The sequence below is a fragment of the Aquarana catesbeiana genome, linkage group LG02 (assembly GCF_042186555.1).
Source record: "Aquarana catesbeiana isolate 2022-GZ linkage group LG02, ASM4218655v1, whole genome shotgun sequence".
Lineage (NCBI taxonomy): Eukaryota > Metazoa > Chordata > Amphibia > Anura > Ranidae > Aquarana > Aquarana catesbeiana.
The window spans coordinates 466,774,124-466,800,759 of record NC_133325.1 but is presented as its reverse complement, the minus strand read 5'-3'; the positions used below and the strand labels follow the sequence as shown (position 1 = coordinate 466,800,759).

General features: G+C 40.7%; 1 protein-coding gene across 2 annotated transcripts in view; it reads left to right on the top strand.

Moving 5' to 3' along the window:
• The window catches only part of LOC141128410 (bile acid receptor-like), a 159,638-nt gene that overhangs the window by 93,749 nt on the left and 39,253 nt on the right, over positions 1-26,636 (top strand). For both annotated transcript variants that reach the window (XM_073615693.1, XM_073615692.1), the window contains exons 2-5: positions 2,206-2,335; positions 17,883-18,245; positions 22,011-22,151; positions 23,797-23,936. In XM_073615693.1, coding sequence (XP_073471794.1) covers positions 2,242-2,335; positions 17,883-18,245; positions 22,011-22,151; positions 23,797-23,936 — 738 coding nt within the window. In that variant the 5' untranslated portion in view covers positions 2,206-2,241. The remainder of the gene's footprint in view (positions 1-2,205; positions 2,336-17,882; positions 18,246-22,010; positions 22,152-23,796; positions 23,937-26,636) is intronic.

The following is a 26,636-nucleotide window of genomic DNA, read 5'->3' as shown; positions in this document are numbered from 1 at the left end:
CTTCAAATTGGACACTCGGGAACGGAGTGTCTCCGATCGTCTCCGCGCGTCACCGGCGCCCCGCACCTCTGGCCAAATGCGGTTCTGCACACCCCAATGGCTTGAATCCTGCTCGTCTTGCGAGACAACGCTCACAAATGGAGACAGGTTTTAAAAAAAAAAATAGCTGGTTATGCCAAACGCTCGTAAACCGCTTTATTCGCAATCCAAGGTTCCACTGTATTATGTTGTCACCAACCTAACTTGACCTTATCTTAATGTATGCTAACGTGTTACGCAAACCTATTTTTTGCTCCTTGCGTGTCAAACAAATAGTGCTGAAAGGAAAACTTTTTTAAGGGAAAATGCAAATGTTCCCTTGAGCTTTACCAAGTAAAGCATATGGGAACCCTTACCTTATAGAACAACCCATTTGGTTTAAAATTGAAATGAAAAGCAAAACATTTGTGTGTATAAATGAAAAAAAAAATTATAAATACCTTTTCTCCTTCTTTTTTTATAAGTGATCACATAATCTCTGTTCTCCGCTGCATAAGGGGCTTAGAGAGGCAAGAGTGGAGAAACAGCAGCACACTGATCTTCCCAGTGAGGAGCTGTGCAGGGGGGAGTGCCAGCACAAGTCTGACCATTGGAGGGCAGGCAAGCTGTGCTCCCAACACAGCCAGAAAACCGTCCACATTAGGCTGTGCTCTCATGCCTAGCCTGGTCAGTTCGGAATAGATAAGCAGGGGGACTGGCAGGATCACCAGGTATTTCACACAAAGACACATATCAGGAATCAGAAATGTTGGGGTAACATATTCTTTAACTACATTACATACAAATAATACTCATGTGGCATTCTTTAAATAAGAAGATTTTTGTCAGTAATAACAAACAAACTACAGCTGAACTCCAGGCAAATGTAGATTAATGCAGCTCTATATTCAATAACACATCCTTAAAAATATCATTTTAAATGCAAGAATCCTAAATACATGAATTTAACCTCAACAACTTCTTGCAGTCCCTGTACAGCACCACTCAGACTGGGGGAGGGAAAAAGTAAACTGTTATTAAAATAAAAATAATAATATTAGCAACAACAAAGGGAGCTGTATGTTTACGAATACTGTTTAGGAAAAGAACACCACTTTCTTTAGTCCATGTATACTTTCCCTCTCCACTATATATAAAAAAAGGGTGCTTTCCACTGTTTGTTATCAAAAACATTTCATCTCAAAATGTTTCTAAGTATGTGAGACAGAGAAATATAAAGAAAATTTCTTCTGCTATTTAGCCATAATTTGTCTTGTTTACTTAAAGTGGTTGTTTAGCCAATATAATAAAATCCTTACATCCCCTCTGTAACACAACGATATGAGTCCCTGTGTTATATAAAAAAAGCTGACAATTTGTACGCTCACGTGACTCCTCGGTTCTCTTCTCTGCCCGGCTGACAGCTATAGCGGGCGGGGCCGAGCACTGCCACTGACGTCGGCTGGGGAGGAGTAGAGGAGAGATGAAAGAGAGCCGAGGAGTCACGTGAGCACTGGGAGACGCTCTGATATAGGTACATATTGGCAGCTTTTTTATAAACACAGGCACAGGGACACATATTGTTATGTTACAGAGGGGATGGGAGGTTTTTATGGTAGTTATAACAGCAGCAGGAGGGGAGGGGGCGGCCACAGACACGAGCAGACAGGCATAGAGGGAGGGGGGAGAGAAGCACAGTGGAGGACTGAGAAGGACAGAGCAGGGCTACGGATGACGGAGGCCTGTAAACTGACCACAGTGTCAGGGCTCAGCAGCAATGATAAACTGTGGTCAGTTTACAGGGGGGAGGGTTTAGCCAGGCAGGATCAGCCAGGTTTTTTAGGTGATAAGGGGGAAAAATTACACAGCACAAGCACTGTGCTATATAACATTTTTTATAGAAAAAGGTTCTGTGTTATTTTATTTTTTTAGGGTAACAAACACTTTAAGCTCACCACACATGTTACAATCTGATTGGACAATCACCTTTAGATCTACCAACAACTATGTACAGTAGTACAAGAGCCTGGCTGATTGGATACAAATTAATTGGATACATTAGTTAAATTGGGGTAGGCTTATATTACATAGTTTTGGTACATTTTAAATAGAAAATCCCCATAATGATACGTTTGTGCATAATTCTGAATTTGATAGTTAAACTAGACTTTTGTCTTTTTATTTCAGGATTTCTCCCCAGCACAGCTTAACAAACACGTGTTAATGAGACAGTGGGAAGGATCGGATCAGACCATGGCAAACAGTTATGTAACAGTTTCTGATGCATACTGTCTTGCTGAGCCGCTGCCTTACTATGGTGAGTCAAAACCAAAGGCAATTGCCAAGCTGCCAAATATGATCAATTAGTTTTGAATATTTAATACAATTTAAAATTTTGACCAAATTAGCTCTTTTGTTTATTTTTTAAGTTCCTAAAACAAAGATTTAGGTACACAATTTTGATGTGTGCTGACTGCTGTTTTATGTTAAGCTTGTTGGCTCTGCTATCTAAACAAAGTTTTTTTCTGGATCGTTTTATATATATATATATATATATATATATATATATATATATATATATATACACATATATATATATATATATATATATATATATATATACACAAACTATAATGGCAAAAGTATTGGGACGCTTGCCTTTACACGCACATGAACTTTATTGGCATTCCAGTCTTAGTTCGCAGGGTTCAATATTGAGTTGGCCCGCCCTTTGCAGCTATAACAGCTTCACTTCTTTTGGGTTCTTTTTCAAGGTTTAGGAGTGTGTCTATGGGAATGTTTGACCATTCTTCCAGAAGCGCATTTGTGAGGTCAAGCACTGATGTGGACAATAAGGCCTGTCTCCGCTCTAATTCATCCCAAAGGTGTTCTATCGGGTTCAGGTCAGGACTCTGTAGGCCAGTCAAGTTCCTCCACTCCAAATTCGCTCATCCACGTCTTTATGGACCTTGCTTTGTGCACTGGTCCAAAATATTTGGTGGAGGGGGGATTATGGTGTGGGTTTGTTTTCCAGGGGTTGGACTTGGACTTGGCCCCTTAGTTCCAGTTAAGGGATCTCTTAAGGTGTCAGCATACCAGGACATTTTGGACAATTTCATGCTCCCAACTTTGTGGGAAGAGTTTGGGGATGGCCCCTTCCTGTTTCAACATGACTGTGCACCAGTGCACAAAGCAAGATCCATAAAGACATAGATGAGTGAGTTTGGGGTGGAGGAACTTGATTACTCCAAACCCACCCAGTCGCCATTCTCACATAGGCTTAGGCCTGAATGACATATCTGACTTTTTTAGCCTCCTGGAATATGCCCTTCACATAGCCCAGGAGGCTGCAGAAGCCCATTCACAGAGTGGTAGGTGGAGTTGGCATGAGTCCTTGGGTTGTTTTCCAATTAGAGCCCAGCACTACAGGTAAAAGATGAAAAAGCAGAGGGGGAGTGAAGTTCCTCTTTAAGTTCTGATTGAAATGAAGGTGTATGTGGATGCAGCAACCCTGTTCCTGTTATCTTCACAGGCAGGCCTTCCTTTGCTTAGGATACCATTTTTGGGTTTTAAATACTTGCTACATTCGGTATTTGTAGGACCCTCACCATACAACACATGCAGCAGGGATTCTAGGGAGAAAGATGCTACTGAAAACTTTACATAATGAAAAGTCAAATTTGATGTTTTCAAATGATTGCATGTTGTGCCTTTCACATTGGGGCCGTCCGTGCGTTCGCGGTAAATCGATGCTCGGTTTAGCGATGCTTTACGCAGTGTTTTTCGGCCACTAGCGGGGTGCTTTTAAGCCCAAAAAAGGGTTAAAAACTCCCATGTTGTGGCGCTTCTGAAGCACTTTGCAATGGGCAGGGCGTTTTGGGAGTGCTGTATACGGCGCTCCGAAACCGCCTCAAAGATACTGCTTGCAGGACTTTTTCTAACGTCCCGCATGCGCAAGCACTCATTGCAATGAATGGGAGGCAGTTATCGGGCGCTTTACAGGCGCTATTTCTAGCACTAAAATGCCTGAAAACTGCCTCAGTATGAAAGGGGTCTAAGTAGTGCAGCTTTACACAGCAGCTGATCATTAACAAATAAAAATATTTTTGATCAATTAATCGTATTGTGTGTGTGGTGAGTGCCCCAACACCCAACATACTAGGCCCAGATGTGGATATGAAGAATAAAATATAAAGGTTTGCATGTTTATAGTCTGGCCAAGACCAAGATACATCTCATCCTCCCTCTGCAGCCATTTTTATCATCTTTAGACCCCTTTCACACTGAGGCACTTATCAGGCGTTTTAGCGCTAGAAATAGCCTCTAAAAAGTGCCTGAAAACTGCCTTCCATTCTTCGCAGTGTGTGCTTTCACACTGGGGTGGTGTGCTTGTGGGACGTTCTAAAAAGTCCTGCAAGTAACATCTTTGAGGCGGGTTGGGAGCGCTGTAAATAGCGCTCCCAAAACGCCCCTGCCCATTGCAATGAATAGGCAGCCCTTCTAAAGTGCCTTAAAAAGCGCATTGTAAGCGCCGCAAAACTGGACTTCTTTTACCTTTTTTTTTTTAAGGTAAAATCCACCCCGCTATCGGCCGAAAAGCGCCGCTAAAACGCAGCTAAAGCACGGCAAAAACTACCGGCGCTTTAACGCTGTTTTAGAGGAGCTTCAGTGTAAAAGTAGCCTTACATGCATGCAGAATCTGGTGCGGCTGTGCATAGAAACCAATCAGCTTCCAGATTTTTTTTTTTTTTTTGTTAAAGTTTAATTGAACAAGCTGAAGTTATAAGCTTATTAGCTACTGTGAGCTGCACCAGATTTTGCACTCTCCAGTTTTAGTAAATCAACCCCATTGCTTCAAAAACTGTACTCAAGCAGGTGGCTTAACGGACAAATTACAGTGATATCTGGGTTCAGGAAAGCTTCTGTTCACAAACAACTCTGCTCAGGAACAGAAGAGGTCACAAAAATTTGCTTCAGTACGCGAACTCTGCTTCGGTTCACAAACACAAACACGGGCGCCACCCCCCCATCCATGTGCCGGGCCCATTTCAGAACGCCAGACGCATGGAATCCTATGGCGGGCGTGGGAGGAGGTGGTACTTTTTTTTTTTCCCAAAATCTTTTTATTGAGGTGGTACTTTTTGAAGCACCTGATTAGAGCCAGAGGCTCTAATAGGCTTCAAAATAGGGTGGGCTTGGGGCCCTGTTCCCACCCAATTGTGTGACGATAGTGAATTAATTTTTGCTGTTTTCACACTAACCTTCCTCTCCGCCAGTCAGGAGGCAGGGCGTCAAACCTGTTTCCTGATTGGCCAAAGCGCCAGGCCACCCTATTGGCGCTTAGGAAGAGGAGTGGAGGAGACACACACTGGAGCGGAGGTCGCCGCCGCTCTGGTGCACTTGGAGGAGCTGCTGCCTGGTGGTAATTGCCAGCCAGGGGGTCTGTTAGAGCCACGCGGGGGGGGGGGGGTTGGGGGTGCTGCCAGAGCCAGGAGCCCCGCGTGGCTGCATATACTGGGCACAAGTGGCTGCATATACTGGGCACAAGTGGCTGAATTTTACGGGCACATGTGGCTGCATTTGATGGGCACAAGTGGCTGCATATGATGGGCACAAGTGGCTGTATTTGATGGGCACAAGTGGCTGCATATGATAGGCACAAGTGGCTGCATTTGATGGGCACAGTGGCTGCGTTTGAGGGGCACAATGGTTGCATATGATGGGCACAAGTGGCTGCATATGATGGGCACAAGTGGCTGAATTTGATGAGCACAAATGGCTGCATATAATGGGCACAGTGGCTGCATATGATGGGCACAATGGCTGCATATGATGGGCACAGTGGCTGCATATGATGGGCACAGTGGCTGCATATGATGGGCACAGTGGCTGCGTTTGATGGGCACAGTGGCTGCAATTGATGGGCACAGTGGTTGCATTTGATGGGCACAATGGCTGCATTTGATGGGCACAGTGAGGCTACAATTGATGGGGGGTTCAGTATTTTTCAATTTGTTTGCACCCCCCAAAAATTTTGAGCACCAGCCGCCACTGGCACTGACACGTTCATATTGAGAAGAACAGTACAAGATGAGAGTCTTAGGAGAACCAGTCCACTCAGATAGGGGTTTCTGCCCCCCTGACTACCATGAGGGTGGGCTCACTTGATTGGAAATCATGGAGAAACAGTTCATATGAATTCTACAACTTTATCATGCCCTCAGATGATCTTTTCCTGGATGCACAGTGTTGTTTTCTGGCCCCTAGATTAGTCATTTAAATTGGAGTTTGGTATTGTTTCAAACAAGGATTGAAGTGGATTAACCTGATTTACATTGAACCCTATGGGAAAAAAGTTTCACAACTTAAGTTTGTGAACGGAGGTATCACTGTACTGAAGTTTGAAGTTATAACTTCAAACCAGTAATTTCACAGTAAATAGATAAATAATACATTATTATGTTATAACATATAGCATATCAATATATGATTTATCTTGATTAAAACATTACTTTTTCAACAGCAGCAGATTCTCGTTCTCCCTCTTTACTGTGCGAGAAAAACATTGTGAGTAAACCTTATACCCATAAACCCGTGTTTTTTCCTTCTAGTTAAGAGGGCTGGGCTGGAAGGGAGCATTTGTCTTTTAGACACATGCCCCCTTCTATGACACTGCAGTCAGAAGCATGCCTCCACTGCAGCATTGTTATTGGACAGCTTGGACCAATGGTACTTTACCATTGGTCCAAGACTCCAAGCTGTCCATTGAGTTCAGTGCCTCTGACAAGAAGTGAGAGGCACTGTGAGCTCATCCTCTCTGTCTGCTGCAAACAGAGTGTGCCAGCTTGTATTTAACCACTTCAATACCGGGCCAATTCTGACACTTTGCTCCTACATGTAAAAATCATCATTTATTTGCTAGAAAATTACATAGAACCCCCAAACATTATATATGTTTTTTTAGCAAAGACCCTAGAGAATACAATGGCGGTTGTTGCAACTTTTTATCTCACACAGTATTTGCGCAGGAATTTTTTCGAACGCGTTTTTTTGGGGGAAAAAAATGTTTTGTGTTTAAAAAAAAAAACAAAACAGTAAAGTTAGCCCAATGTTTTTGCATTTTGTGAAAGATGAAGTTACGCCGAGTAAATAGATACCTAACATGTCACGCTTCAAAATTGCACACGCTCGTGTAATGGCGCCAATGTTCGGTACTTAAAAATCCCCATAGGCGACGCTTGAAATTTTTTTACTGGTTACATGTTTTGAGTTACAGAGGAGGTCTAGGGCCAAAATTATTGCTCTCGCTCCAAAGTTCACGGCGATACCTCACATGTATGGTTTGAACACCGTTTTCATATGTGGGCGGGACTTACATATGCGTTCGCTTCTGCGTGTGAGCACACGGGGACAGCGGCGCTTTAAAACATTTTTTTTTTTTTTTATTGTTAATTATATTTTATTTTTTTTATTTTGACACTTTTTTGAAAAAAAAAAATATATTGATCACTTTTATTCCTATTACAAGGAATGTAAACATCCCTTGTAATAGCAATATGACATGTCAGGTGCTCTTAATAGTGAGATATGGGGTCAATAAGACCCCATATCTCACCACTAGGCTTGGAAGCCTGAAATAAAAAAAAAAAATAAAACGATCGCCACTTCCCAGAAGAAGCGGCGCCGTTTTTTTGAATGGAGAGGCCGGGTGTGACGTCATAACATCACGCCTGGCCTCCGACGATCATAGAGACTCCGGGGACCATCTGGTCCACCGGAAATCTCTATGATCTACATCCGGCGCCGGCGGATCCACTCTCCGCCTCACCGATCATAACGGTGAGTCGGAGCAAGCACCGGAGGGCGGCGGGAGGGGGGGAACATCCCCTCTCGCCTCCCATAGGAACGATCAAGCGGCGGAACGGCCGGTATGATCATTCCTATGGTGTAGAGATTCGCCGGCTGAAACCGGCAATATCTGAATGATGTCTGTAACTACAGGCATCATTCGGATATACCTGCTCAAAGCCCAGGACGTCATATGACGTCCGTGGGCTTGAAGTGGACTGGCCGCTCTGTATGTAGCTTCTGACAGGCTGCACAAGGAGCCCCGTATCTCTGGAACCATAGGTCGTAGGAGCCCCAAATTTTGACCAGTGGTGGGGTAGGACTTCAGGTAGCCGAGCTACGACCCTTGAAGCTTGATTGTTTATTTTTTTATGTTCATGGCAGGTGAGGCTCAGCCTCACCTGCCTCCCCTGACTGCACGTCCCTGTTATATAGTATATATTCAATCCTCCTAAGCTGGTCAGCTAACACAAACAATTACATAGTCATATTCTTTCTCTAGTAATACTATAGACTGAATTTAGCTTCATAAACAATTTTATGTTGTAATTTATTTCATAATGTGACTATACTGTGTACATATGTGTTAATGTGCAGTGAGCTGTGCTGCGGGGGTTAGCAGTGCAGCTTGAAGCGTATCTAAACCCAATAACAAAATGTAATTTACCAATCCTTAGATGTGGTGGCTGCATTTGTTTTTGTTTCTTTTATGTTCTTTTTTTCTTTAATTTCCGCAGTTGATAGAGATCATTAAAGCAGAACTAAACCCTCCTATCCTATTTAGTTCAACTTTAAGTCTGATATTTTACGATTTCCTTTAGCAGATCAAACTTTCAAGCAAAAGTGGCAGTTAAAGCAGAACTAATCCCTTCTATACTTTACAGCCAAGGAAGCTGCCATCTTAGCCTCTGTGTTTGATCTAAAGATGCCATGATGCTGCACATGTGATCAGCTATGACACCAGTCATTTGATGGTGTGACAGTTATCATTCTAGACATGCCTTAAATGTAACTGGCTTGGAAACAGATACATTGGTGGGTTTAGTTCTGCTTTAAAGAACTGGTTAAGATAAACCGTTTAACACAGACAGGGGTGCTTACTATGGGCAGCTTTTATCAATTTTAAGTAAAACTTTTATCCCAAAAGGAGAATGAATGAAGAAAAGCCTAAGTGTGTTTAATGTAACAAGCTTCATTTCAAACTGCTTACATTTTGGAGCATTTGCTTCTTGCTTTGGAATGTGGGTATTCATGAGTTATTCATGTCAAACTGAAAATGCATTTTTAAGACAGATTAAAAAAAACATGCTTCTGTGGTCTGGAAGAAATCATATTCCACGTATAAAGTTCATGCTGAAGTAAAAAAGCATTACAGTTTCAAGAGAAATATTTATTTGAAATTATATGGCAACATGGCTGCCTGTGGCTCAAAATAATTAAAAAAGTTGCCTTACTAAAATTAATTACATAATATAAAAATACTTTTTGTATAACATATAGTTACATTTATTAGCTCAAACCGCAATATAGCTGTTTATATTTGATGAGCTCAAATACATTTTTAAACTGAAATAGACAACATAGTTATGTATGTTATAATCTATTGCACACATAGCCAACATCTGCTGAGATGCAGCCAGCACACATCCTGTTCAACTTTGTAGTTAAAATTTGGGATCCTTGGTAACACTGAACAATTATGGGACTGCAGATTTGAGCTATGCAGTTAAAGGAAACCTGTATTAACAGAAATATGGGGGTTACCCTTACTGACCCCAAAAAGTTAGGTGCTTGGCTACCTGTGGATTTAATACTTTCTCACTGACTAACCCAGAACATGATCAGTCAGAGTGGGGTTAGATCTTTGTTTTGGGCCAATAACTCAAACAATTGAAGCCACTGTATTACTTTAACAAGCACCATCATTGTCAGATAGAGACAGCTACATGCTTTATTACTACATGTTTTCTTTATTCTGTTCCCAATGGCCATATTGTAAATGTCCAACAGGGCAGGTCTCTGCCCACAGAGGATAATAATTAAAGTGGTTTTTAAAGGTTACATTTTTTTACCTTAATGCATTATCTACATAAAGGTAAAAAATCTTTTATGTGCAGTTCCCCCCCAAATACTTACTTGGGCCTAATCTTGATCCAGCACTGTGCCCTAGAGCAGCGGCGGTCAGTGGCGGCTTGGCCATTAGGGGCGCAGGGGCAAAACCCCCTAATCCATGCGTCCGGCCCCCAATCTACATGCAGGACGCCGGACGCATGGATTCCAATGTTTTTTTATTTTTTTTTTTAGAAGCACGTGATTAGAGTAGGCGGCTTCACAAAGGGTGGGATCGGGGAGCAGAGCATTGCACTCCGAGCCAGCCCATTTGTGTGGCATTAGCAAAATAATATTCACTAATGTCCTCCTGCTTCTCCTCCCGGCCAATCAGGAAGTGGGTCCTGAGTCTGGATTGACCGGGACTCCTAAGACCTGATTGGCTGCGAGTCCTAACTGCTAATTGGCTGGGAGGAGAAGCAACTGCTGGGACACGGGAGGAGATGCAGGGGGGAAGCCGCCCTGTGGATGGGGCGAGTGCAAGGGCCAGCGAGGGGCCTGGTGAGCGACCGACCAAACGATGGGGGGGAGCAGAAATCGAGCGAGCGCTGGGGGGTGGTGGGATTATGTGGTTGGCTGGCTGGGGGGGAGGGTTTCTGGCTGGCTGGGGGGAGGGGCCCGAGAGAATTGAGCACCAGCCGCCACTGGCAGCGGTACTCTCTCTCTCTCCTCACTGGAGAGGAGTGGGAGCCATTTGCTAATGCTGCTGCCAATCTAATCCAGTACTCAAATATGTATGTATAAAAACATACAGGGGTTGATTTACTAAAGTGTGCAAAATTTGGCACAGCTCTGCATAGAAACCAAACAGCTACCGTTTTTTTTTTTTTTTCTCAAAGTCTATTTGAACAAGCTGAAGTAAGAGAGTGATTGGCTACCATGCACAACCGCACCAAATTTTTCACTTTCCAGTTTTAGTAAATCAACCTCACAGATATTTTGGGTCCCTGTTCTGGATAAATAGCAGAAAATAGTATATTAAAAATATTTTGAATATCATTAGTAATGAAAAATATACACACATTATATATATTACACAAACTGAAGCTACATTTTCCCTATTTTTTCTATACGTATTTGTCTGCTTATTATAAATAATATAGTAACAGCATTTTAAAAAACAAATGGCTGTAGGTGCTATACAATACAGTGTGAAAAACCTTCATCTAAGTCATTACAAAAGTTAGTGTTCATTATTCAGAATTGAGAATTCATCATTAAGAATTAGCCCTCACCTGCAAAAAAGGAGGCTTTAGTATTTATTATTTTTTTGTATTTGGAGCTACATTTAAACTCTTTTGTTAACTGCATGTGTGTTGTGCTATATGGCAAACGTTCACACTTTGCATTCATGTATGGCATTTTTTAAATATTTCTGAGATCACTTGTATGCTAGATTTGATATTATGCTGAAATTTTCTTCTTCAAGCTGTCATGGGTATTACACATAAGTGTAATATGTGATTAATTTTTGCTAAAACCAATAAAAATTAATTTAAAATAAAAGTTATTGCTAGGGTAATTGACATATGTTAAAACTGCAACATTTGGTCTAGTTCTGATCCCAGTATTATCTTAAAGACGAATTCAAGACAAATATAAAAGACACAAATTTTTTCAGCTCTTACTTCTAGGCTGGGTTCACACTGGAATATGCAGCGGCTCACAGCAGGAGTCCGGTGCCTCTCCATTCACCGTTTCAGGTCCGATTTCAGCCGGAATTTTTGGCTGAATTCGGACCTGAAACGGACCAAAAAGACAAACAGGGCTCCTGTGCAAATCGCACTGGAGCTGCTGCGGAGATGTGTGGACCAGTTTCATTGAGAGCCGGTCACAATCTCCTGCTATGCAAACTGAATGTAGGGAAACACGCATCCAATTCACAATAGTGTGAACCCAGCCTAAATGCAAGCAATGTAAGTACCTGAATTTGACTTGGTATATGCCTCTTGCAAGTCCTTCTACTGCAGAGCTAAGCTGGTAGTCAGTTGAGGTTCGGTTCTCATGTGCTAACAAGGAACATAAATGAGTTCATCAGTCTGCTGCTTTTTATTTTACTGTCCAGTTACAGGTTGGGGTTAACTTAACCACTTGAAGACCAGGCCTTTTTCTGACATTTGTTGCTTACAAGTTAAAATCACTATTTTTTGCTAGAAAATTACTTAGAACCCCCAAACATTATATATATATATATTTTTTTATCAGAGACCCTACAGAATAAAATGGTAGTTGTTGCAATATTTTATGTCACACTGTATTTGCTCAGTGTTCTTTCAAACGCAATTTTTTTGGAAAAAATACACTTTAACGAATTAAATAAAAACAAAAAAAAAACAAAGCAGCAAAGTTAGCCCAATGTTTTTGTATAATTCAAAAAATTGTTACATCGAGTAAATAGATACCTAACATGTCATGCTTTAAAATTGCATACGCTCGGGGGCGTGGCCTGACACAGCATGGAAATAGTGTGTGTGTAAGACAGTCAGTGATGTAATCTCTCACTCTGCAGTGCAGTGTGAGAGATGAGATGTGACAGGCTCAGGCTGGCTCAGTAGGAGGAGGAAGAAGGAGGACACGCAGCACGCTCACACACTGACATACCAAGCGCCGCCACGGCGCTGGAGGTGTGTGTTTCACACAGGCTGCGGAGTGCGGGGTGATGATCGGGTCAGCTGATTAAAAAAAAAAAAAAACAGTGCTTTCCACACCGTCAGGAGGGTGTCACCCCTCTAGTGGGTGTCACCCGGTGCGGGCCGCACCCCCCTAGCAACGCCTCTGGATACCCGGAGTCCTATCGCCCAATATCCCTTTTACAAGTTGATATTGAAATACTCGCCAAAGTGCTATCTATTAGGCTTAATCAGGTTATTTTATCACTAATACATACAGACCTTTTATGCCTGGTCGCAACACCTCGTTCAATCTCAGAAAACTTTATATGAACTTACAGGCTACACACGAGGAGGTTGGCATACGAGTTGTGGTAACTTTAGATACAGCAAAAGCCTTCGACTCGGTGGAGTGGAGGTATCTCTGGAGATGTCTGGAGGGTTATGGTTTCGGTCCGAAATGTATCAAATGGGTTCAATTGCTATACCAGGCACCTAAGGCCAGGGTGGTGGCTAATGGATGGTCATCTCGGACATTTGACCTCAGCAGAGGTACGAGACAGGGCTGCCCCTTGTCCCCATTATTGTATGCCCTTGTGGCAGAACCCCTGGCGATATCCATTCGAATGAACCCGGAGATTAGAGGCCTAAGACTGGGCTCTCTAATCGAAAAAATCAGCATGTATGCCGACGACACGCTATTGTATTTGGCGGACCCAGGCCCATCTCTATGTACCGCACTCCATACGATCGAACAATTTGGAACATTTTCGGGATTGAAAATCAATTGGGATAAGTCGCAAATTCTACCAATTGATAGCTTCCCACCCCCAGAATCCCAAGCTAGACTACCACTTCAGAGAGTTGATGTTATCAAATATTTAGGGATCCGTATATCCAGATCCCCTGCAGATTACGTATCCCTAAACATAGACCCTCTCATTTCCATGGTTAAAAACAAAATCCGGGTTTGGTCCAAACTCCCACTTGGGACTTGGGGCCGCATAAATTTAATTAAAATGATCTTACTCCCTAAAATTCTCTATGTTCTATGGCACTCTCCGGTTTACCTACCCTTGAAGAACTTTAAATCTCTAGAGTCCCTCCTTAAGCCATTCGTGTGGGGCGCTAACAGACATAAACTGGCATGGCAAACTCTCAAAAATCAGACTGACCTCGGTGGCACAGCTCTCCCAGACTTTAACCTATATTACATTGCATCACAATTGTCACAACTTTTTCATTTGGGTAAAATGGATAGCGAGAGGTTTCTCACGCTCCTATGTCCAAGGTGGGCACAACAAACCAAGGACTCGATATATGCTATAGCATCAGGCTCGGGAGGGTTGGAATTAGGGGACAATAGATTCTCTATGTTATATCACTACAGGAAAATTTGGGACTTGGCTACCTCTAAACTTGAAATCCCACAGTTCAATGATTACACGCCAGTATGGCACAACAAGAATCTTCCTGAATTCAACAAAATACAAGACACGTTTATATGGTCCATACAGGGAATATTTTATCTGCACCACTTATTAAAAGACGGACATCTAAAAACTTTTGATTCACTTAAAGCAGAATTCACAATTTCGAATCAGATGTTCTTTAGATTCCTACAAGTCCGCCATGCGGCAAAATCACAGTTTCCTGATTCCCTCCCAAGCCCTACACCTAATATTCTAATGGCAGTAATTAAGAACACAGACCCACATAAATTGATTTCAGCTTTTTATAACATGCTCTTAACCCCTGTGTCTACTAGAATAGCATATGCTCTTAAACCAAGATGGGAAAGAGATGTGGGACCAATAGAGGATGAGGAGTGGGGCTAGGCACTGGAGTCTTGTAGGGAGGTGTCCCCCAAATTATCAGATCGCCTGTCGCAGCTTTGTATTCTTCATAGGGCATATCTTACACCCCTCAGAGTGGCAAGATATAAACACACACAATCCACCACATGCCTGATGTGTGGGAAAGAGACTGGCACCTTTTTCCATCTGATATGGACATGTCCTAAGATTCAGGGTCTGTGGGAACAAATTGTGACATCCCTCCATGATACAATGGGCTCACCCCTAGCACTAGATCCAAAACAGTGTCTTTTAGGTATAATTCCAGATACAATTGATAAATACACAAAAACATTTCTCCATGAAACACTCTTTGCAGCAAGAAAGATTATAGCCAAAAAATGGATGAGAAAGACGTCTCCTAAACTAGTGGAATGGAAGGTCGAAGTGAATAACACCCTGCCGTATAAGAAATGTATATATATATTAATAGAGGGTGTCCTGCTAAGTACAATAAGATATGGGATCGTTGGCTCCAAGAATCTGATACCTGTGTATAATGCAACCAATTTTAGTATTTAATGTTTCCTCGAAGATACATCTTATTGCATAGTTACTAAAAATTCTATGTATGAATACTGAATATTTTCGCAGAATGAACATAATGTACTATTCAGCATACGTATAGACTTTGGAATAATATATGTACATGTTGTCAAGTTTGTATGTTACAGCAAATATTACATGTATGCACCAGTTAATCAATAAAACATTGTTTGATAAAAAAAAAAAAATTGCATACGCTAGTGGAATGGCGATCAACTACGGTACTTAAAAAGCTCCATAGCGGACGCTTTAAATTTTTTTACAGATTACCTGTTTAGAGTTACAGAGGAGGTCTTGCACTATAATTATTGCTCTCTCTCTAATGATTGTGGCGATACCTCACATGTGTGGTTTGAACACTGTTTACAAAAAAAGGGCATGACTTACGTATGCAGTCACTTCTGCGCACGAGCATGAAGGGATGGGACGCATTACATTTTTTTTTCTTATTTAGTTAAATTTTTAATTTTTACACTGTCCCTTTAATCAATTTTTTTAATCATTTTTATTGCTGCCACAAGGAATGTAAACATCCTTGTGACAACAATAGGCACGTGTCAGGTACTCTTTAGGAAGGGATCTTGGGTCTATAAAACCTCAAACTCCTCCTCTGCACTTGAAAGCATTCAAAATGACAAGATGTGCGTTTTTGAATACTTTTGAATTTTGAAAACTAGCACAGTTGTTTCCCCAGTAAACCAGAAGTGAGAGCCTGGGCGAGCGCCGAAAGGAGGCGAGAGGGGGTCGTCCCCTACCGCTTCTTGTTATGCTTAGCCGCATGAGTTGTTTTTACAAGAGAGCAGACTGTCAGCTCTAAAAAACGGTAGCGGGGTGATGCTTACAGCTGCAGGCATTACTCTGGTACAACCACTTGAAGCCAAATGACGTACAGGTACATGATTTGGCGATACTACAGTCTTATAATTAAGACTGTAGGTTATAATTACCTGCTCTGTGTAATGATACTGCACAGAAAGCACCCTCTTATGCTTCTGACAGGATAGGGTGATTTCTGTGCACACACAGTGCTGTTAAACCATTCAGTTTCTCCTGAAGTGAAGGAAGGGGAGTGGTGCTGGGGACATGGTTGGTGTTTAACAGGTGCCAGGCAATTGTTTAGGGACAGGGGGGCAAGGACGGATAGTAGGGCGTTTTTTTTACCTTAAAGGGGTTTTAAAGGCAGAAGGTTTTTTATCCTAATGCATTCAATGCATTAAGATAAAAACCTGTGTGCAGCAGCTCTCCCAGCCCCCCTTATTACTTACCTGAGCCCCATCTCCATCCAGTGCAGTGTTGCAGGAGAGACTTGGCTGCCTGGGACTCTCCCTTCTCATTGGCTGAGACAGCAGTAGAGCGCCATTGGCTCCCGCTTCTGTCACACAAAGTCGGTGAGCCAATGAGAAGAGAGAGGGGCGGCGCTAAACTGTGGCTCCGTGCCTGAATGGACACACAGAGCAGTGGCTCGGCAGGAAGGAGGGGCCAGAAGCACCAAAGAGGGACCTGAGAAGAGGAAGATCTGGGCTGCTCTATGCAAAACCTTGGCACAGAACAGGTAAGTATAAAATCTTTATTTTTAAACACAAAAAACAAGATTTTAGTATTGCTTTAATGCAGAAAATGCATTGGGGTACAGAATGTTTAACCTTGATGGAGGACTTAAAGGAAAGAAATACAAATTCTTAGGTCAAGTAAATCAGCTAAGATACATGTATTTCATCAACCTAGTTGTTTGACTAGAGTTCAGCTTTTTCTGATTTTTTTTAATCAGATATTTTTTTTTTGCATTGGTTATACAAAACATTTGTACAACTTACAATACAAACACCCTCCCCAACATACACTGCCTGGAGCACATAAGCCATCAAACCAAGAGAAAATTACATGGTTTCATTTGTGTATATTGACAAGAATAGATAATTTTGTTAGTTTGGAGTTCAGCTTTAGGAATGTTTAAAAACTAGACCAGCCTTTTTCAACCAGGGTGCCTTCAGGTTTCTTCGGGGGTGCCTTGGAAAAATGCCTAACAATTGTCCAAAAACTGTATAAAAGCCAACGTGTAAATCAAGCCTGCCTTTTAGTTACGCAAAGCCACAGGTTCCCATTGTGCACCATTACAACCTTCCAACCACCAGTGTCCTAACAACCAATGACATCACTGGTTGATAAAAAGGATGCTGAGTGCTTGTACAGCATCCTTTTTGTTTCCTCCTCCACGCCCCTCTCTGTTAGCACTGGGGTCACATTAGCTGAGTGAGAGAAAGAAATTGAGGGAGAAGAGAAACATTGGACTACTAGTCAGTTTCAGTGTGCAAAGGTGTGTTTGCTTTGTAAGAATAAATCACCTCTAATGCTGGGTGTCCTACATGTGTATATGTTGCTGTGTTATGTAAAACTAGTAGTTTAGTTTTTTTATGTTTTAGAATGGGGTGCCTCGAGATTGTACAGAATTTGAAAGGGTGCCATGACTGAAAAAGGTTGAGAAACACTGGTCTAGAATGTTAAGAATGTTAGCTCATACTTGTTACTAATGGAGTTGCAATGTTAGAGATTGGGGATAATTTCAGTCCTAGACTGACAGTGTGAAAAGAATTAACTACAATATTGTTACACACTCTCACTATAATACAGATGCATCAGCATGATAAATTCACACCATTATTTTCTCAACAAAGGTTCAGTATTTGGTTGTGTGCAGGTTATCTATCTGTCCTAAGTTACTTATAATGCTAATTACTATCATGGATAGATTGAACCCATGCTGGCTAAAAGCGAAAAATTGAAGACATACATACATTTTCCTTGCAAGTTGTGCACTGGAATTTCATTTAAGCTATGCCGAGGCTCATCAGCAAAAAAAGTATTGCATAGTCAAGCTTCTCTATGTTTATTTTCATAGATGTTCTGCCAGAGCACATTAATTATCAACTCCCGGATTCAGACTACCAGGCGACTCCATATTGTCAGTATACAAATATGCCTTATTCACCTGTGTTGCAATCCCCATCTTCCCAGTGCCATTACAGTACATACAGTCTGGAAAATACATATGGGGAAGGCCAGTATGTCCTGAGCACCTGTGATTATAATAAACCTCCAGCCAACATGACTCATAGCGTAGAAGATATGTACTCTACAATGAAGAGGCCCAGGATTAGTCATTCTACTATCCGGATGAAAGGGCATGAAGAACTTTGCGTGGTATGTGGAGATAAGGCATCGGGTTATCACTACAACGCACTTACCTGTGAAGGATGTAAAGGTAAGCAAATGGTTGAGTATCAGGAAGTAAAAATTTAAGAAATGAATTGGGAATAAAAATAACACAATGTATATGATGTAGTCCATCACCAGCAATAACACAACAGTTTTTTTTATGAGATCAACCTATACCAGAGTTTTATTATACATTGATCCTGGTATCAATGTATAATAAAACTCTGGCATTGGTTCTGTTATTTTACCTCTTCCTGTAACAGGCCAAACTGACCAGCAAAGGTGTGTTACAGGAATAGGTCAAACTATATTACACTGTTGATGTGATTAGAAAGATAAGCATTTATTCATTGATTAGAAAGATAAGCATTTCATTATTCTAATGAAAAAAAAAATGGTTTAATTGCTTAAAAATGTTAGCTAAATTTGGACTTAAATTATGTATTTTACTTAAAGTGGAAGTTAACTTCCATCACTGATTCTTACCTATAGGCAGGGCTTTTTTTCTCAGAAAATAGGTGCAGGAACTCCCTCCTCCTGAGGCACCCTTCGTCTCTGCCCCCTACCCACCTGTGAGCACTGTCTCTTGGCTCCAACCCCTACCCACTTCCCAAAATCGTCCCTTTTAGAGAATACAAAACCAAGTATAATTTTGTGCTACTAAGTAATTTGTATGGCATTTGAAAGACCCCACCCCAGAAACAGTAGACCCTCCAGCAACAATAAATCCCCCACACAACAACAGACCTTCCCCCCAGCAACAATGGGCCATCCCGCAACAAAATACCACCCCAACAGCAATAGACCCCACCTGCAACAACAGATCCTCCAGCAGCCAGCAAAAGTAGACCTCTCCCTCAATAGAAGATCTTTCCCAGAAACAGTAGACCCCCTGCCAGCAACAATAGACCTGCCCAATAACAATAGACCCCCACACAAAAATAGACTCCCAACAATGACAACAGATCCCCAGCAGCCAGCATCAATAGTCCCTCCAGCACACCCCAGCAATCCTTGCCAAAAAATACATTCAGTTGTGGAGGTGCTGGAACTGCGTTCCCCTGCGTTCCTGCTGAAAAAAAGCCCTGCCTATAGGTAAGCCTATAATAAGGCTTACCTATAGGTAGTGTAAATATATCCTAAACGTGCACCGTTTAGGAAATATTTACTGTTCATGCAGCCAGTGACACCACTAGCCCATACGCTATGAAGGAACGGTCACCCGGACCATTCCTTCAGAGTTCTGTGCCGTGAATGGTGGCTTCCGCGTGCATGCACGGGATTGAGGTCATCGCGGCTCTGGCCAGTCACAGAGTCGGAATCCGCGAACCCGGAAGCAAGATGAATGAAGATGTAAGCGGCCTCCAGCTCTGATATCTCGGTTCGGGAGGGCTTCATTTTAAAGGTACGTTTAACATAATGTTCGCTTATGCGATGCATACAAGCACATTACAGCTTTACCTTGCAGGGTAAGAATAAAAAAATGTCCAGCGGTTTACAACTGCTTTAAAGTAAATTTAAAACTACATGCCAATCTAAGATTACTCTGTCCATAGGGTGATTTCATTTCAAAAGTGAATATCACTTCGGAGGAAACAGCAATGTCAATTTATAACGCAAAGAGGAAAAATATAACAAACCTACAAGCAGAACCAACTTGTAAAAAAAATTTGATACTGGAGGGACTCTGCTCTGTTAATACAATTTGAAATAATTTTTTTTTTTATATAAATTCTGCATGAGCATTTTCCTTACCTCCTGAGTCCTTCTGCATGAACAAAATAGGGACCCTGCCACCTGTAGCTTTACAATTACCTGAAGCAATGATGTAGATTATGCTGTTAACATGTTTTGGACACAAAATTCTGTGAATGTAATTTTTATTAAAACATTTCAATATGACAAACATTTGTAGAGCATGACGGAACATTCAGAACCCATGGAAACTAAACGGTTTTGAGAAGATAGACTTTTAAACAATATTTGCAATTTATGTTTTAGTGTTGCAGGTAAAAAATTGAAATTTGTCCCACCCAGATTGAATGTAATGAGCTGGTCCAACAATGGCAGACATACAGCAGATTACAGGGTTTTTCAACATTTCTTATACATGACCTCCTGCATAAGCTAGGGAATTCAAAAAACTCCTACAGTAAGTGCTGGTCAATGTGCTTCAGTTACCACAGCTCACTATTCACTACACTGTTTGCTCTAGTTGAACCAAGTGCCATTACCTGTGCAATTAATATAATGGCCCTCATGTGACTTCCCTTCAGTCCTTGAGCTCCTTTGCCTCTTTGGTAACCTATGAAGGAGCATAGACTAGACAAACGATAAGGGCCAACTAGTCAGATGTTACTTTTATGACTGCCAAATGTTTAATTATCTGAATAGATTTGCATATTTTTCACTGGCAGTGGAAATGTTTACATTTAGGTTCTGGCTATTGGTCTCTTGAGTGCCAAATATGTGGTGTTACACAGGTTAAGCGCTTGGAGGGTAGAGGGTATATGAACCAGACCAACCAGGCACGTGAGCTTGGTAATTCCCATCTTCAGTGCTCTCATGACCAGAATCCTTAATGTATGGGCAAGATCTTCACCTTCCAAACACCTCAGCTGGAACTGGAGAAGAAAGGGGATTCTAGCTGAAAAAAAAAAAAAAAAGCTTTTAAAGGAACAGGGAACTCAAGAGAGGTGTCTTCCTGGGGTTTCCTGTAATATTGCTGGCGTTAGCTGATATTTTATAAAATACAAAATACATTTTAGCATGGGAATAGGAATACCAGTTCTCATTCTTTATGTGCTCAGCTGGTAGCATCACTAAGGGGGAGAAGGTCCCTTTGACCTTCTAAAACATTAATTAAATAAGTTAACCTTTCAAGCACCAAAGTTGTAAAGGCACGCGGTATGTGCTATAGATACGGGGTCTTCACAGGGTATCACCTTTTGGCAAAGGTCTACTACCTCAGCCTGGTGTAAGTGCAAAATAAAATCTCTAGTTAATGTGTGGTAAATGTACAATGAATGTGATGTTTGCTGGATTATGAATAAGGCATGTGTTACAGTAAGCACCTTTCTGTTGGCAAATTTTACCTAACCAGACAAACGCGTATGCATATTTGACTAGTGAATGTGCTCTATACTTGGGAACAAGGCATTTGATTTACTAAAACTGGAGAGTGCAAAATCTGGTGCAGCTCTGCAGAGAAACCAATCAGCTTCCAGGTTTTTTTGTCAAAGTCTAATTGTAAAAGTTGAAGTTAGAAGCTGATTGGCTATCCTGCACAGCTGCACCTGGTTTTGTATTCCAATGTCTCTCTTGAATGTGCAGTGAATGTCTTTTTAAAGGTGCCCCTAATTTAGGAAAAATACATTTAAAATAATAATGAAATGTAAAATTTTGATAAAATAAAACTATAAAACCAAATATGAAGAATAGATGTTCAAATTTAATGCCAGTGACTTTGATATTCCACTTGCAGTCTGTTTTAGTATGTTGACCAAAAGAATTCATATTTCTTTCAGACTGAACTACATAGAACCACAAAATTATGAAGTGTATTCATCAATATAGTTTTTACTGGTGGCAGTGATAAAAGAAGGCTGTAAGGGCCCAGAGAAAACCAAGTTCAACTTAAATACACATCTTCCTTTCTGTACTTTCTAGGGGTGTTTTGTCTATGTTTGCATTATATATATATATATATATATATATATATATATATATATATATATACTCTTACTTCATGATTTGTGAAAACACAATTTTGGTATATTTTAAGCACTAATAAAATATTTAACTACTTTAGGTTTTTTCCGCCGTAGCATTACCAAAAATGCTGTATACAGATGTAAGAATGGTGGACACTGTGAAATGGACATGTACATGAGGAGAAAATGTCAGGAGTGTCGTTTGAAGAAGTGCAAGGCAGTTGGTATGCTCGCAGAATGTGAGTTAAACATAACATTAAGGCATTAAATGAATCTATTCTAATATTAATTCTGCTGATACAATTGTAGGCAGAAAAGCAGCAGCCAAATTAAAGCACAACTTCACCTAAAATGCAAACATCTGTTTTTCTGCCTCATCCCCTCCTCCTCTACAACTTGTGGCACATTAAATAAAAATGGAAACTTGTGTTTCTGCCAAGCACAGATCTCTTTTTTTCCCTAGTCACATCACTCCCCCTACAGTTAGAAAGCGCCTCCTAGGAACACACTTAACTCTTTGATTGCCCCTGATGTTAACTCCTTCCCTGCCAGTGTCATTAGTACAGTGACAGTACTTTTTTTTTTTAGCACTGATCACTGTAATAATTTCACTGGTCCCGAAAAAGTGTCAAAAGTGTCAGTTAGGTGTCAGATTTGTCTGCCGCAATGTCGCAGTCCCAAGAAAAAATGGCTGATCACCGCCATTACTAGTAAAAAAAAATAAAATAAATAGACATTCCATAAAAATATCCCATAGTTTGTAGATGCTATAACTTTTGCACAAACAAGTGAATATACGCTTATTGGTATTTTTTTTCACCAAAATTATGTAGCAGAATACATATTGGCCTAAGAATATAGATTTTTTTTTTTTTTTTTTTAATTGGGAATGTTTTATAGCTGAAAATATATATATATTTTTTTCAAAATTGTTGGTCTTTTTTTGTTTAAAGTGCAAAAAATAAAAACCGCAGAGGTGATCAAATGCCACCAAAAGAAAGCTCTATTTGTGGGGGAAAAGGGGACATCCATTTTATTTAAGTGTCAGTGTCGCACAACCGCACAATTGTCAGTTAAAGCAACGCAGTGCCGTATCGCCAAAAAATGGCCTGGTCAGGAAGGGGGTAAAACCTTCCTGAGCTGAAGTGGTTAAAGGGTGGTAGGGAAATGTTTTTTCTGAATTTGTTGGACAGTTTTTTTTAATCACCTTTAACCACTTGAGTTTAATACCCCATCATTGTCAGGCCATTTTTTAGTTCCAATTCTGTGATATTTTACCTGACAAAAACTTATTCAAGCAACTTTGTAGTTGTAAAAGTCAACGCTGGAGTCCATACATAATCTGCAGAATTTATTTATTTAAAAAATCAAGTGGTCCAGTATAGAGCAGAAAGCTTGTTCATGCAAGTATGTGCCCAAATTAATCACATATAAGTTTTTGTCACATAGAAAGGCAAGCTGAAGTTTACACCTTCATTAACAGGTGAAGCAGCCACCCAAAGGCTATTTTTGTAACGTTTATAAATGCCACTCCATAAATATATGATGTCCAGCTCATCGTCTGTTTTTTTTTTTTTTTTTAATATAATGACAAGGAAGTGGTTAAGCTGTTTGGGTTTTTTTTCCTAAAACATTTGTAGTTTGTTTGCTCTTTTGGTGTACGATACATTCCCCAACCTCCCCCCCAAAAAAAGGTTATAATGCATACCATCACAAAACAATTCTGCACCACAGAGCTATGTCATTTACAATAAAATAATGAAATTATATTTGACACTTTGTATTGTTAACTTAATAACGATGCAGTCACAAAAATGATACATTAATCTAAAGTGTCTTAAATATAATTAATTATACCTGATATGTCTTTGTGTTTTGTGCTAGGTTTGTTGACCGAAGTGCAATGCAAATCAAAAAGGCTCAGAAAAAACTGTAAACAAAACAATTCAGTTTTTCGTAATGTGAAAGTGGAAGATGATGGATGTGATAACAGACAAGTAACATCAACTACAAAACCAGCAAAAGTAAGAGATAGTTCCATATTGACATATCCAGTGGATATGCACCACTGCACCATAGGCCTTCTTATCAACACGGTAAACCTAAGCTGAAAACATGATTGTTGGCTCTTGTGCATTTTCTGTTCTATCAAAGGGAAACTATGTTTGTATTTCAAGTATGTTACAAATAAGTTATGTATTGAAAAAAGGGATATTCTAAGGGACAGGATGTAAGGGAGTGAAGTCACCGCTCTGACTCATTCATAGAGTACGTTTCAGCTTTAGCTACTGAGCTCTATAAGAAAAGAGGCTTTTTAGAACAAAGGAGCCAAGGAAAGAGGGAAAAAGTCTAAAACTGAATTGAAGCTTTCAAAATATTATTATGCCATTTTTTATATTGACATGTGTTTTGTCACAATTTTGGGACTGTGTTCGATATGTGCAAAGATTGAGCACACAAATACTTAAAATATAACATTTTTATTAAGTAATGACAGATACAGATAAAGATAAAGAATATATACCAATATAACAACTAAAGATGCTGTTTTTCCGCCATGGGTCCCGTTTACGGTTACGCACATGGCACAGGTGACCACAGACGCTTGAATGGTTGCGAGCTCTGGATGAGACAAAGGTCTTATGGGATTTGGCTGTGGTAATATTGAACTTGAAAAGACCACCTCCGGCCAACTCCCTTTGCAATATGACCCCTCAAGGACTTGGTCCATTAACAATAACATCCCAATGACATGAGTCAGCTAAAAGTTACTAGAATAACCAAGATATTAGAAGCTTTATTAGATATTTGTGAGGTCAACTATAATAAGGAAAATGAAATATGCAATTTCCCTATCAACATGACTAAAACAAAAAAAAATGTTTTTAAAACATTTTAGTCGGTTCAAATCCCATCCATGGCACTACCTGCCTAGAGTTTGCATGTTCTCCCTGTGCCTGTGTGGGTTTCCTCTGGGTACTCCGGTTTCCTCCAACACTCCAAAGACATGCTGGTAGGTTAATTGGCTCTTGACTAAATTGGCCCTAGTTTCTTTATGTATGAATATGAGTTTGGGACCTTAGATTGTAAGCTCCTTGAGGGCAGGGACTGATGTGAATGTACAATATATATGTAAAGCGCTGTGTAATTGACAGTGCTATATAAGTAACTGTAATAAATAAATAGTTATGGCTAAAATAAAAAATGCATGCAGAAAGCTAAATGTTGAATAAGACATAGATTATCCATTCTAATGATCTTTCAAGGATGGAAAGTGGCTTTACACTGCAAAGAACATGTGTCAATGTATTCTTCTTAAATCTAAACTTTAAGCAGTGTGGCTCCCCTGCTCTGCAATGGTTACATGCTCATTTTGTCTAGGAGGCGAGGGATAGACAGTTTATCATATTTCTCTCCCCATCAACTAGCACTCTGCTCCTTGGGGTGAGTGTGTAAGCGGGGGGTAGAGTGTAGCGTTTTCACACGTACTGGGAATCACACGTACTGACTTTCTAAACCGGGCAATGTTTATTACCGGAGAGATGGTAGTAGAAAGAGTATTTACAGCAGTAAGGCACGTAGTTTCACTCCAAGCATGGAGGCACAGATACACAGCACAGTCACTTCTGATTTAAGCGGTAATTGTATTCGTCAGCACTATAGGCACTTTCCACTGACTAATACAGTATAAACCCAAGCACACGGTGCGTATCTGTAGAGGCTGATATTCACACACATTACCCGGTACAACGGTATTCCTTCAGCAGATGGATATAGGCATCTAATCCGCTTGTCCCACCCTCACAGTGAGGACACCGGATTTATTATCCGCAATGGGGAGTCTTTTATCCGACCAGGATTGCTGATACAGGACTCCGTAGGAACCCTGAGCTATTCCTCACATTCCAGGAACACTCTCCCTATCTTCTCCTAACTCTCCCTGACAAGCGGGTTCTCTATCCCTGTCTATGCACACACATGAACTGAACTAAACATGGCCGGGATTTCTTATATAAAGTATCCACCCAAAAATGGCCGACCAAATCTCCCGAGATTTGCTTGTCCTATCAGGACACCAGGCTTCTCCAAAATGGTGCTGGAGACAATTATAGAGGCCAAACAGCTCTGAACATATGTACACATAAACATGTCAAATAGGCTGGAAAGTGAGAATATACACACTACCTCTTGCAGCTAACTAGGCTGCCCTGCACGACAGCTGCCTACAAGTGGGCCTCAATGTCCTCATGTACAATGTAGGACTGCTAATCCTGCATTGTAATTAATTACTATGAAATGCCTGTGACTGGTGAATAGTGAAGAGAAGTGGTTTCGGGGGACTGATCGTACAGCACTAAAGAAGATTGTAGGAGCAAGGGATAAGGTCAGTATAGCTGCTTATGCCTCTACCCATAGAAATAATGAGCATTTAACCCTTGTAGTGCAAGGGGTTCCACTTCAATTTTTTCCTTTATCGTCAACTTCAGCTTTAACAAAGAAAAATGTATTGGTATGAAAGTAAAGTATGCAGATTAAAAATTCATTTTACAGGGTCAAGACATACTACAGATAACATCTACAGACTACCGTGTAAGGAAAATGGGAGTAATGTTAGTAGCATTGAGCCTTAAGTTTGTAAATTCTGGAATATTTCTGAAATAAAAATGTATTTACAAACTCTAATACTGTCTATATATATATATATATATATATATATATATATG